Here is a 14,184-nt window from a genome sequence, read left to right as displayed (position 1 = left end):
GTATGGACACAGAATCATAAATCTTTTTCCTCGAGATAAACCATTCTACATTTTCATAAAAATGTGCAATTATGTATCCTGAGGAAAGATCTATGGTTAAGTGTCCGTACTGACCATGAAGATTTTCTAGTTAGGAAATCATCGTTCATCATTTTATCCATTCGGCTGTTTCAGTGGGCCCACAATAACAAAAGCCCGACACCTCCTCTGTGGCCTGGTTTACATCTTACAAAAGATCTCTGTCGTCTCCCTCGCTTGGCGCCACTTGTTCAAATCTTCTCTCCATTTAATTTCGAAAAAAAATAAAAAAAATTCAGAAACCTTTCAGTCTCAGAATGCTCTCGAACAAAACCCTAAAGCAGCGAAGGAAATTTCACAGAACTTCAAATATTCTAAAAAACCAGAATCAAAATGGAGGGGGAATCGAAGAAGAAATTATATCTGGAGCCCTGGAGACGATTAGATGGGCAGATAGTAATGGTAACTGGTGCTTCTTCAGGTCTTGGCCGTGAATTCTGTTTAGATCTCGCCATGACTGGTTGTAAGATCATCGCCGCTGCTCGAAGGGTTGATCTCTTGAAGTCTCTCTCTCAAGTTCAAGTTCAAGCTCAAAATCAAATTCTTCTTTGATGATGGAGGATTCGAAGCCTGTTATTAGTGAAATTAAAGCTGTTTCTGTGGAATTAGATGTGAGCGCTGAAGGGAGTGTGATTGAAGCGGCTGTACAGAAAGCATGGGATGCGTTTGGTCGGATCGATGTGTTAATCAACAATGCTGGAGTCAGAGGTAATATTTATTTGATGCAAACTTGCTAATTTTTTTTTTTTAATTTAGATTTAGGTCTAATTAGTTTTTTTATTTGGTTTAGGTCTTTAAAGATTTTGACTAGATTTACAGAATTGTTTTTATTTGTTTGTGTGGTGTTGTACCATTTTACCGTTGCAATTATTTGTTTGATAAAAAAAAAAATCTGAATTTCGAAATGTTTGTTTCTAGCTGATATTCTAAAGGCCAAAAGTTAATCGGTATTAGTGATGACCAAATCTTCATCTTGGTATCGTCCATGAATGAGATGGATAGACAAGACCTCTCAGCTGTGCCAAATCTATCGAGATAAACGAGATGACTCGATCCGATCAAGTGGGATGTTGTATATTTTAATTAAAATAATTATATTTTTTTTATAATTTAAATACATATCATCTAAATAAAATATGATTTATGATTAAACATTTTCTAAGCAACATTATTTTATAAAAAATTATAATTATTTTGATATAAATATCATGAGTACATAATTGTAAACGAGTTAAAGGGTTTATCTCATTCGAAACAACTTGGTCTCATCCATGGATGAGATGATCTGTCAAACCGAGTTTTGAAACCATCACTCTACATTGGTTCTAACTTGTTCCCCACCCTTACCAAGTTGACTCACCCTAGTAATCTAGTCTCGGACGAGATAAATTAGTTAACTTGATTTATAATCATTTACTAACCTATATTTATATTCAAATAATTATAATTTTTTTATATATATAAAATAACGTGGATTAGAAGATGCTTAGTCATAATATCATATTTTAGTGACATAATAAATATTTTAAATTATTAAAAATTAATTATTTTTATCAAAATGATAGAAAAACTGGTTGAATCGGCTGATATTTTCAAAATATCAATTGAGTCATATTGGATATCGTACAATATGACTTGTCCGAAATACTTCCATATTCAACTTCTTGCCAAAAACCCTTGAATCTTTTTTATTTTCTTTTAACCATGATAGACAAGCTATGATGTTTGATGTCTAGCCTACACCAATATTTGGTTAGTATAGTCATCTCTTAGACTTCTCTCATTTCCCTAGGTCTTTGAAGGTTGATCCCTTTGCTTGAATTCTGGGTTCCCCTTTATGTTCCTACTTAATTTTAATTGTTTCTTTGTTTAGTAAATCATGTAGTTTTTCTATGCTTCATCAAATTTTTTGTCAAAGCTGTTTGCTGACTACATATTTAGCCGGCCTTCAAGTTGCATTTCTATCATTTGCGAATTCCCACAAAATTGTAATTGAAAAAGCTTGTAAGTGCCCTTATGTGTTAGACATCGACATATGCATGCGTTAATAAAATACATTGATGTCTAATCTATTGGATAGTGTTGTTATGTTTATGCCTTGTATTCTATTGGCATAAGGGACCGTATACCAATGAACGGATTCAGTAGGTCTAGCCTTGCATTGAGTTGGCTAGGGATGGGGCAGTGTATGTCTTGCTCGAGGGTTTGGGGTTTAGGAGTAGAGTCTTAAACCCAAATTTTATAAGGTAACTTTTTCACCAATATTTTTAATTGCTGCTCTGGGGGGAAAATTATATTTTTGGGAAGGAAAAGGAGTTGGTTACGATTTGAGTAACCAAAAGGGAGAGTTGCTTTCAGAGTGGAAAGGTCTACAATTTTATAAGTAAGGCTTGCAATTATTCTCAAACATATTGGAAAACTATCTCATTTCTTCTCCGTGGAAGTAGGCATAGCCGAACCATGTAAATCTTGTGTTTGTTGATTGTTCTTGTTTATTTTCATCGTATACGTTATTATATCTAGAGATCCGTGCTTACATGTTGAAAATTTTAAAGTCCATCCAATCTATCCACCCACCCACCCACCCACCCACAAAAGCCCCACACTTAAATCTGCTAGATCATAAAACTTATGAATTTGTCAACTTCTAACTTACTAATGCCTTATTTTTGTGTTTGTAAGACAAAATTGATGTACACTGAATCTTATGTACTTAAGCTTTTATAAATTGTTTAACAAAATTAACAATTGTTTCCTCGCAAATGTTGACATTTAAGCTTTAATATATAGCATGCACACTCTTGACTTGCAACGTTTTTTGTATATTAGGTGGTGTGAGCTCCCCACTAGACTTGTCCGAGGAGGAGTGGATTAATACTCTCAAAACTAACTTAACAGGACCTTGGCTTGTATCCAAGTATGTCTGCAAACGCATGCTTGATGCGGATCAAAAAGGATCGATTATCAACATATCTTCTATTTCTGGTCTTCATCGTGGGCATTTACCTGGGGGTGTTGCATATGCTGTATCAAAGGCAGGCATGGATACCCTAACCAAGGTAATATTATTTGACCGATGAGGTGGTCTTTTTTCATTTCTCATTGCTTTGATATGACATAATTTAGGATAATTTAGAATACCCCTCCAGTTCTTGTGAATATTGGAGATAACCTTGTGTTTACTAATTGATGACATACTTCCCTTTACCATTATCTTCTATGAGAGACAAATTGGAAATGAGCCAAGTACAATCTACTTGTATCTCTTGTCAAAAACCTTATAATTTTTTCCCAAAATCCACCCTTCTTCAATCTTTTGGGACAAAATCTTTGATTTATTGGGCAATTCTTCATGTTGCCCCCGATCTCTTGATTTATTTGGCAAAGTCATTTAGGTTGAAAGCTTTATTTATTTTCTTTTCACTAATTTAGAAAATGAAATAATAGAGAAAATTCAGTAGTTAATCAAATTGTGGGGAAGAAGTGTCAATCTGGTCATAATAACCCCATGTTGAAGACAAAGACAATGGGGGGGGGGATAAGAAATCTTGGCAAAGGTTAAAGACTAGGGTTTCAGTCATTTTTGTTATTTGCTCTCAGAAAACCATGATCAATGGGGTATGTCATCAATTCGAAAATGTCGGGGGATATTTCAAATATTCACCAAAATCCTAAGGCCTATGTTTAAACTCTATTATTTATTAGAAAAGAGGTTTATAACTTTTAGAAATAGATTTTGCTTTTTGACAACAATTCGTTCTTATGTCCATGCGATGCCAATTGTTGACGAAGGGAGTTAGAAATCTCTTTTGGTCTTATAGCATGGACTTGTCCATAATTTGTGAAATTTTATTCTCTTGTTTAAAATAAACTATATAAATAAAATTATGAAAAAGTGGATCTTGTTTGAGGATTGTGTGTGTGTATAAAGTGGTTTACAAATTGATGGTCCACGATTCTTCTACTTGTATACTGGGATTAGAAGTTTTAGAATGGGCTGATTTTTTGTTAGGATGATCTCCTCACCAAAGAGATCATCCTCACAAAAAATCAGTTTTAGCCCATATAGGACAAAACACTTTGGCTATGTTATTGGTTACGTTATTATCTCTTGAACCCGACCCATCTATATATATATGGGAGTGGTTCCACACCTAGATATGAAAACATATGTGAAAATGATGAGGTCGAGCCGTTGGATATTTGACCAATTCAATGGTCAGACCAAGTTTTAACTTCAAAACGTGACTTACATTTGTAATCACGTTTCTCATCAAAACAAATCAGCTAATTACAAAGAACTCCCTCAAAATTTTTTTATTAAAGAAAAACTCTTCAAACATAAACAAAATCACCTTCTCTCATTTACTCTCTCTCTTGTCTTCAACTCTAAAGAGAAAAAACTAGAGGAACGAAGGAGCTCTTTCACTCTATGCAATCTCTCGGCTTTAAACCTAATAACACCCTAAACACAGATCTGTCTTCTCTCTCTCACGATCAACTTCAACCCTAAATGTTGTCTTCTCTCTTTCACGATTGACTTTAACCCTAAATGCAAATCTGTCTTCTCTCTCTCACGATTTTCTACAACCCTAAGGTAATGGTAAAACTTTCTTCTTTCTCTCTATGTGTGTGTGTGTACTACGAAAAACCCTAACAAAACTCTCATCTCAGATTTCTTTTCAAGAAAATCAGTGCGAATAAACAAAGAAATTGGTGTTAATTCAATTATCTCTTAGGAAATTGGTGTTAATTGGTGTTAAGTGGTAAGACTTTGTGGAGGATATTAATCGAATTAACACAAATGCCTTAAGAAAGAGTAAGGAGAAGGGTTACCTTATTGCTAATAGATAATCGAATTAACACCAATTTCCCAAGAGATAATCGAATTAAATTCTTTTCTGCCATTTCTTATTGCCAATCGCATTGATTTTCTTGAAAAGAAATCTGAGATGAGAGTTTTGTTAGGGTTTTTCGTGGCACACACGCACACACACGCACACGCACGCACACACACACACAGAAGAAAGCTATACCATACCCTAGGGTTGAAGAAAATCTTGAGAAAGAGAAGACAGATCTGTGTTTAGGTCGTTCTTAGGTTTGAAGCCGAGAGATTGCATAGAGTGAAAGTGTTCCTTCGTCCCTTTGGTTTGTTCTCTTTAGAGTTGAAGATGAGAGAGAGAGGTGATTTTGTTTAATGTTTGAATAGTTTTTTTTTAATAAAAAAAATTTGAGGGAGGTTGTTGTAATTAGCTGATTTGTTTTGATGAGAAATGTGATTACAACTATAAGTCACGTTTTGAAGCTAAACCTCAAGCTGAATAGTGAATTGGTCGATATCCAATGGCTCAACCTCATCGTTTTCACATATGTTTTCATATCTGGGCGTGGAATTACTCCCTATGTATATACATGTAATTTCTTTGGGGAATGTGTTGGGCTAGCTTGACTATATTAGTCAAGCTCCCATTCTGACTACAGATCCAACAAGGTATATTTCCAATAGGGCTGTAGATACATGAGGTTTTAAATGAGATTTGACCTCATCTACGTGAATTTAGGAGTCTCCACCATTCAATGTTTAAGTTATGAATGGGCACCATGAAAAATGAGTTTTCGAAATCTGTTATTTGGGTTGTAGTGACTCACAATCAATGGATAAGGGGTTAGGTCTACCTAGGAACTAGGTAAGGAGGTTCGTTTGAGGGACAAGGAAGGTGTTAGGCACTTTGTCCTACCCATCAAAGTGGTGGTTACCAAAGAATGGTCAAGAGTGAAGTAGAAAACAACTTTTTTTAGAGTTTTTTGAAATTAGAGGGGATATATAAGAAATTAAAAAACAAATTGACTATAGGTTGGGCTCTAAACTGGAGAAAATGATCTTCATATACAAAAGTATATGCATGCTGGATTTTTTTTTTTTGTAAGCTTGAGGATTTGGTGTGAATCACTATGAATTTCACCCCATTTGCTTCTAAACTATTCCTACAAGTCTATGTACTCTTAAAAGAGTGTATTTTTGTTGGTTTAGTCTTAGAGACATATGCATGGGTTGGACACATCCTTGGAGGCAGGGGCGGAGCCAGGATTTTGTTTTCGTGGGGGCAAATTACAAATAGAAAAATTTTCTGATTTTCTACGGGGGCAAAGCAGTAGAATGTTAAAATTTTTTGTGGGGGCAAATTACAAATAGAAAATTTTTCAAAACTTCTGTGGGGGCAAAGCAGTAGAATGTTAAAATTTTTTTTAAAATTATTAGTACCTTCCTATTGATTTTAGAAATTCTTGTGGGGGCAATTGCCCCCACTGTAAATCCGCCCTTGCTTGGAGAGACCAAACCTTATGCATGAAATTTTGTCCACTTTAGGACTGTTTTTGTTGGCTTAGAGAGTTAAGTGTAGATTTAGGAAGATCCCCACCTTTAACTCTTAGCTTTTTGAAATTAAGAAAAGAGTGGTGTGAGCTTGTTGTGTATGCATGGATGTTCACAAAGGAACTTATTAAGATGGGTTTGTAAAGGAGAAGATTACCTCATAAGAGAGATTACTCTTTTACTCTTAAGCTATGAAAATAAAAGAACATAAATGGGAATCATAAAGTGTTTGAAGCTAAAATAAAATTGAAATGACATTCTTGAAATCAAAATGCTCACTAGGAGCTTATTATGGGTTTATAGGGGGAGATTACCTCACATGGAGGGATTACTCTCTACCACCCAAGCCATTTGAACAAGGAAAAGTAAAAGTTACATTGCTAAAATTAAAATGAACCAAAAACAAAGAAATGGGGAGATTAGAAGGGGGATTTGGGGTCTAAAAGTGTAATAAAATAGAAAATTAAACTCTTCCCACCTTGGTCTTCCTCTCTTCTTTCTTTTTCTTGCTCAAATGCTTTTAAGAAGGGTGAGTGGTCGCTTGGACAGAATTTTGAGGTTTAAAAGGGCTTTTAGAAGCAAAATTGACAGAGTTTGGGTATGTTAGATCTCCCCCCTCAAATGCCTTGGATAGGGGTCCTATTTATAGGCTCTTGAGAGACCCTGGAGGATAAATTTTCCAATTTCCTTAAGTTCCCATTATTCTCAAATAGACCTCAAAGAATGATTTCAATTGCTCTCTAATATCTTTTCCCTGATGGTCTTTTACTTCTTTACGAGTCTTAGCAATCATGATGTTCATGGGATAGGATTGAAAAAGCCTACAAGGTTCTAGAGAATTCTAGGGGAGGCATAAAGTTGTCCAAGACCCTTGGCTTTGGGTCAATCTCTAGAGAATTCGGCCAAATGACATGAAATTATGGATTAGGATTTTGGACTTATAAGTCATTCCTCCGAGCTAGGCTTCTAACAATCTAAGGATAGAGGAGTCTTTGCACACAAGTTCTAGAGAATTCTCTTGGTTGATCAAAAGAGTCGAGGCTTCTTGAATATAGTCAATTTACAAGGAATTATAGGAAATCTTTTTGAATTGTAAACAAGGTTAGAGGGCACAAAAGTAAACTACCTTAATGAGTCTTAACAAGATGAGGTTAGGGAGGTAATTCAACTCATGTGGGGACCAATAATTGACTAGGAGTCAAGATTAGGAATAAGTCATTAAGAGAGGGATTAAAGGGTCTTTTCCCTAAGCAAATCTTGGGTGTGTATTCTAACAAACTCAACTAAATGGGCCTTGGGTGAGGATGCTGGAGTGCAATTTTGGCTATGGTGATGACCTACCCAAGGTCTTGATGAAAAACACATAGGGCCATGGGTGACCCACGGCCCTAAGGAAATTTCCTTTAGGCCATGGGTTACCCATGGCTTAGTCTGATTTAGCTTTAAAAGGTGATTTGAGAGAGTTAGGCTCCATTGAAGTGGGCCCCAATCGAGTGAATTGAAGACTTCTGGATTGGGCTTCCCTTGCTGGACTTTGAGAGCTTTCGGGCCCGGTCGAGACAAATTGGGGTGTTTACAGGGTATATATCCTGTTGGGTCTAAGATATACCCGATTGGATCTTAGAATTTTTGTTTGGTAAATTTGTTATAGATATGCCTGCAATGTGGTTGCATTGATGCAAGCCTGGCACTTACATCAAATGTATTTCCATATAAAGATGTGCTGAATGCTGATATATTTGAAATCATGCTAAACCTTTGATTTGTTTTAGAGGAGCCTATGTCCCATTATGAGTATGCGAAATCCACAAAACCCCCAACACATCTCTAAAGACTTGAATTTGCTGTTCCCATTAATATGAAAAGCTTGATGTCTATAAAATGCCTTGTGGCACACTCTTTTAGACCCCACCAACCTCATGAATATTCAAATTCTAACTACAAACAAAAAAATTAGCTGGATTAATGATAAATCGATGTTAGATTTGAGTACCAAAATAATGATTAAACCAATGGCCGCTAAAAACACTCCTGTATAATTTCTCATTGGAGTGTCCGAGTTGGGATAGTCTTCAATTTTTCTCCTCACCAAGACATTGCCTTACGAAGAGATTTAATACTTGCTGAATATCATGTTACGAAAGTAGGGCAATCGAACCAATAAATGAATGAAAAAACCAAACGCAAATCACACAAAGAATATAGAGATTTTACGTGGTTCCCTCAAGATTGAGGTATGTCCACGGATCACATCGATTCCACTATGAAGAGAAAACTCGCAGTTACAGATATACCCTTTCACCAAAAAGATAAATATATACCACAAGAAGCATAACTAGGGTTTTATATGATACTAGTGAAATTACAAAAATACCCTTGGAAAATTTCTTTCGGGCAGGTTGGGGGGGGGGGGGGGGGCACCCTCCAACCCCCCCAGCGAGCTCAGCGCCGAGCTTGACCGGTGGGACACGTGGCTTGATTAACATTACCTCCGTATTGACCAGTACCATCAGGCTCCACAACATATCACTCATTCAACTATTTTGATATTTCCATTCTATGACATTTTTACCAGTTTATCTTTCGAATGGTCATTTAAGCTATTTGAATATCTTCTGTTTTATGTTCTATTTCAAAATTGAGATCGAAGAATAATGGGGTTGCAATGGAATTACAGGTGATGGCCTTAGAGTTGGGGATGCATAAAATCAGAGTGAACTCAATAGCACCTGGACTGTTCAAATCTGAGATCACAGCAAGTCTCATGAAGAAACGGTGGCTCAACAATGTGGCAATGAAAACTGTTCCTCTGAGAAGACATGGCACGTCAGACCCGGCATTGACATCTCTTGTCCGCTATTTGATTCATGAATCTTCAGAATACGTCTCAGGCAACATTTTCATTGCAGATGCAGGGGCCACACTACCAGGTGTTCCTATTTTCTCTTCCCTTTGATCTTTGGTGTCTATAATTTCTTGCTTTATTAGGCGTAAGTAGGTTATAAATTAGGCTTGGGATTTTCATGTTCTCCAGTTTTAATGGTCAAACTTACTTCGTGAATTATGATTTTCAAAACTTTGATTTAGAGAGGTGTGTTACATATACATTGTTTTATTTGTTGATTTAACTCTAGAACATTCAGTTATAAAATATAGTTGAGTAAATAGAATCAAGTTTTCAAGTGTATTAAAAATCTCTCCACACCCGATTTTATCAAATTCCTTAAAGATTCTCTCTACTGAGGACCCCAAAACTATATTCATCTTCAAAAGATGCAAAGACCTCTCATGTTCAAATGCATTTAACCCCTTTCGAAATATTATGGCTAAATCCCCAATCACAAACCTCTTGAATGAAAACATCAAATGTTTTCACAGCATACAAAATTGTGTCTGACCCATATATTCCTTATAATAAATTTCAGGCTCCACTAGTCATTGAGTACTTCAACCTATCTCTTGGTGGACCCTCAACCAAACATCAGATTTGTTGGATAGCCTTTACATTAATTAACCCCAAAATAATTATATCTGATAACTAGAAATCACCTGTAAAATTTCTCAAATATAAACTGAAGTCACCAATCAAGATGATTTTTTTGTGTGCATGTCCATCAAGAGATTCACTGGACCCCAAAAAGTTATGTCTCAAGGCATTTGTAGGGGTGAGACATCAAGCTTAATCTTATGCGGACATTGGACTTTTTTGTATGTGTGTGTGTGTGCGTATGCGCACTTTCGTTCCTAGAGTGGTGGCTGATTGATAGATATTTGGAACACCCAAGAATATGAAACACAATTTATAAAATTGGGTACAAGGAGAGTTTTCTCAGCTGAACTGTAGAATCTCTAAATAATAACTATGTTTGGAAACCACCCTGTTAAAAGACTGGTTAATTGTAATATGTTGTAATTTATTTCCCTTTAGCTATTAAACCAATCACATAGAGACATGTGGCATTATCTTTTCTATTTTCTCACGTGTCAGCTGTGATAGACGATTTTTAATCTCTATAAAGTTTAGGGTAATTTTATGATTTTATTAGATTTTGGCATCTACATGAAAAAAAAACACTTTGTCATCTCCTCTCTCCATTAAATTTGGCCCTCCCATTGATATTACGCTCCCAAAAATTATGATCCATGATTGCTAACAATAGTATTTGAGCATTTCTTATATACAGCTAAGGGTGGCAAAGTATGACATATCAAGTAAACACCTAAAATTACATCGGAATTTAACGATTGGGAACTTTTTTTTTTTTGCTTTGGCGGGCCGCACGTACCATCCCACCCGGCTCGTAGAGGGGCATATAGAGATTCGAAGTCATGACTTGGGGAGCAAATCCAGTCAGTCTTGCCATCTCAGTTAACCCTTGGTGGGTTAACTATTGAGAACTTACAAACAACCCAATAATTATATAAATCACAAATTATTTAAGTATTTAAAAGATAAACATGATAAATGAATCTTTTACTGTGTAGACCCCAAAAATGTGTACGACTTGCACATTCTCCATTGAACTTCAGAAAACCACTTCTATGCCCAACTTTAGCAATATCTTCACATAATCTTCTCTTGAAATTGCACCCATAAATATATTTATCTTCAAAATGCATATCGTCCTCATCACCAAAGTCTTACCTTAAAAATTCAGGATAGGTTGAATGAAATATGTTCCTATATTTAATTCTATCTATTAAAACTATCTCAATTGACTTTCTTTGTCATCTATTGGGACCACTGTTACATTTTTCATGAAGGCTTATATTTTCTCCACGTGAAAACCTTCTCTTTCTCTCTTAAAAAAAAAAAAAAAAAAAGTAAAATGCCCTGTAAAAAGGAAAATATTATATATATATATATATATATAGTCCAATATCTTAATTTTTATAATGAGAGAAGGCGGAATACAAGTGGCTTGACAAGGAGATTTAGATCTCACAAATGCCCCCACCTTTTCATTTAAATTTAATATAATCTGATCATTTTGGTCAAAAACCAAGAAAATTGCAACCCATGCGACCTTATAATCAATGGTCGTTAGTTTCAAAATTGCAAAAATATCTTTTTTACTATATAATCATCAAAAACTTTTTGATCAATATTTAAATTACAAATATGTCCTTTTGATACATGTGCGTTTGAACATGCTGCTTTTGTCTAGATTACCAAACTAAAATATAGGTATACTTCCAACAGGAAAATCCAAAAAGGAACAAACAAAAGGGAAATGCAAAATTAGAATTTCGGTCTAAAATAGAGTAAAGGGTGAGGGGCATGGAGGAATAGAAACTTCAACAACTCCTTCAAGCATTTGTGTAACCTTCTTCATGGTGGGTCTCAGAGATGGATCAGTTTGAATGCACCAGAGTCCCACCATCGCTAACCTCTCCAATCTCTTCATATCAATCCTAGCCTCATCATTTTCTTCAACCAACATATCTAATCGCCTTTCTATGAAAAGATTATAAACCCAATCCATCAAAGCCACCTCTTCATCTCCCATTCCAAATTCAACACAAGACCTACAACAAATAATCTCTAACAACATTACCCCAAAGCTATAAACATCAATTTTCGCTGTGATTGAGACCTTACTAAACCACTCTGGTGCAAAGTACCCTATAGTACCTCTCACCCCTGTACGTGCAACTCGAGTTTGCTCGGCTAACAAAAGCTTAGCTAATCCAAAGTCAGAGATCCTCGGCGTAAAACAATCATCGAGAAGTATATTTTGAGGCTTTATATCACAATGGATGATCTGTGTGCTGCACTCTTCATGTAAATACATGAGACCTCTTGCAATTCCAAAAGCAATCTGAACTCTTTGGTTCCAATCAGGCCTAGAGATTCCAAACAGGAAGCTTGCTAAAGACCCGTTACTCATGAACTCGTAGACCAAGAGCCGATGCTCTCCTTCATCGCAGTATCCGAGCAACCTGACTAGATTCTTATGGTGTGTCTGGCCTATGATGTTAACTTCTGTTTTGAATTCTTTCTCACCTTCTTGAACCACTTTGTCTAATTTCTTTACTGCAACAAACCTTGAAGGATTCGATACAAGAACACCTTTGTAAACAGTTCCAAAAGCTCCTCTCCCTAGCTTTTGCTTGAACCCATTTGTTGCTGTTTCAAGTTCTTTGTAAGTGTAGACTTGAAGATTCATCCCTAATTTGCTTGAACTATTGTGGAAGTTCAACAGTTTCTTTTGTTTAATGCAACACAAGGCTAGGATAATAGCCAAGAGAAAGATGAAATTGAGAAACACAGAATTGCCCAGAAGAACAGAGAGGATGATAATCAATGTAGTTTGATCTTTCTTCCGTAAACATGGGTTCTTCAATAACAATTCTGCATTCTTATCTTTGGGTACTTTGACGAAAGCAGTACCATTGACACTTTCGTGTTTCCTCCCATTCGAGAGTGGGAACTTCTTCTTCCAACAATTCTCATTTCTAAGGATTGCAACTGCACAGAAACAATCGCCCAAGCAAGCTTGCTTGCATGACGACTCGTTTACTCCTTGTTGAAGATCATAATCCGATGTTGGCCAATCTATGTTAATTAGTTCCTCGTATTTTACCAAATCTCCAGCTTCCACTCCATTTAATTCGCAACTCGGTAGCTGAAAATCTGCTTTGCAACCTTTTCGTTTGTCTTTTGGATCTAAGAAGGAATACCAAGGCGGGCAATTACAGCTTGGTTCACTGTTTGACTCAAGAATACAATAACTATTAAATCCACACGCGCCACTGCCGAGATCCCCTGTGACCGCAATACATAGATTTTCAGGAATCTCCTTTACTTTCGACCAGGACTCGGCGCACCCATCCTTTGTCGGGTGATTTTTCGGGGAGCGGTATTGCCTGAAGACTCCATCAGAATCGAGCCTTGCCATGTAGTGGTAATTAGTTGATGAACTTGGTTCTGTAAGATTTATGATTCTCTTACTTCCTTCTTCAATGTAAATGTCACCATTCTTATCGAAAACCAATCGAGAATCAGTGTCCCAGGTTCCGCTAGCCCAATAGGCTGTGTAAATCACTTGTGTAGGGAGAGAGACACTGTAAAGCACGAGATTGCCGTCTTCTTTCATTCGGAGCTGGAACCTACCATCCATGTAGTCGGTCTTGGTTTGCCGAGATGAAAGCTTGGTGCCCTTATTCAATACTTGCTCAGGCAATATTGTATCAGTGGGACTATTGAAGCTCTCCCATATATGAATGCTAGGATCACTACTTGAAAGAACAAAGTTCCCGTTATCGAGCATGGCAGCATAACTGGTGGTGCCTCCAGTATTTATGGGTTTGGCCTTCCATATCTCTACATCTTTAGGATCATTTAGCACGAGGTTTCCATCTTTGGTAAGCTTAACTTTCGATCCTTTTGGTGCTGGATCATGGATTGCATACCAAACTATAGTTTTTTCGGGGATTTTGTCGAACCAAATGGCAAGCAAGTAATGATTCTCGTCGAGCGGGCTGAATCCAAAGGAGAATTTACCGGATGGTGAAGACCATGAAGTGTTGTCGAAAGTAGAAAAAAATGTTCCCAAGCTTATGTTCTTGTAAGTTTGAGCAGTGGCAAAGATTGGTAGAAGAAATAGAAACAAGAGATGATGAGTGAAAGATGATAACATTGCTCCAAATTTAGAAAGATGAAGAAGAGATGAAACCCAAACTTTGCAATGCCCACCCCAAAAAATTAGAGGGATAAGATGAGGAGA

At 36.4% G+C, this 14,184-nt stretch overlaps 2 protein-coding genes across 3 annotated transcripts; one reads left to right on the top strand and one right to left on the bottom strand.

The window, feature by feature from the left end:
- The first annotated feature begins 243 nt into the window (after positions 1–243).
- LOC147382022 (uncharacterized) lies at positions 244–14,072 on the top strand. Of its 2 annotated transcripts, XM_086429676.1 has the most exons (4): positions 512–786; positions 2,908–3,137; positions 9,132–9,384; positions 10,760–14,072. In XM_086429676.1, exons 1-4 carry the CDS (start codon positions 630–632, stop codon positions 10,825–10,827), a joined length of 708 nt encoding a protein of 235 aa, XP_086285802.1. In that variant the 5' UTR covers positions 512–629; the 3' UTR covers positions 10,828–14,072. The 2 variants fall into 2 exon arrangements, with proteins under 2 accessions (XP_086285801.1, XP_086285802.1); XM_086429675.1 differs by lacking the exon at positions 10,760–14,072 and having other exon boundaries at positions 244–786; positions 9,132–9,540.
- On the bottom strand, positions 11,710–14,097 carry LOC147382021 (G-type lectin S-receptor-like serine/threonine-protein kinase LECRK3). The gene has a single exon (XM_086429680.1). It carries the CDS (start codon positions 14,095–14,097, stop codon positions 11,710–11,712), a length of 2,388 nt encoding a protein of 795 aa, XP_086285806.1.
- Positions 14,098–14,184: the final 87 nt, after the last annotated feature.

The sequence above is a fragment of the Akebia trifoliata genome, unplaced genomic scaffold (assembly GCF_017979445.1).
Source record: "Akebia trifoliata isolate Shusen 1 unplaced genomic scaffold, ASM1797944v1 Contig00083, whole genome shotgun sequence".
NCBI lineage: Eukaryota > Viridiplantae > Streptophyta > Magnoliopsida > Ranunculales > Lardizabalaceae > Akebia > Akebia trifoliata.
Note: the sequence above shows the minus strand (reverse complement) of the source record. Positions and strands in the feature narration are given on the sequence as shown.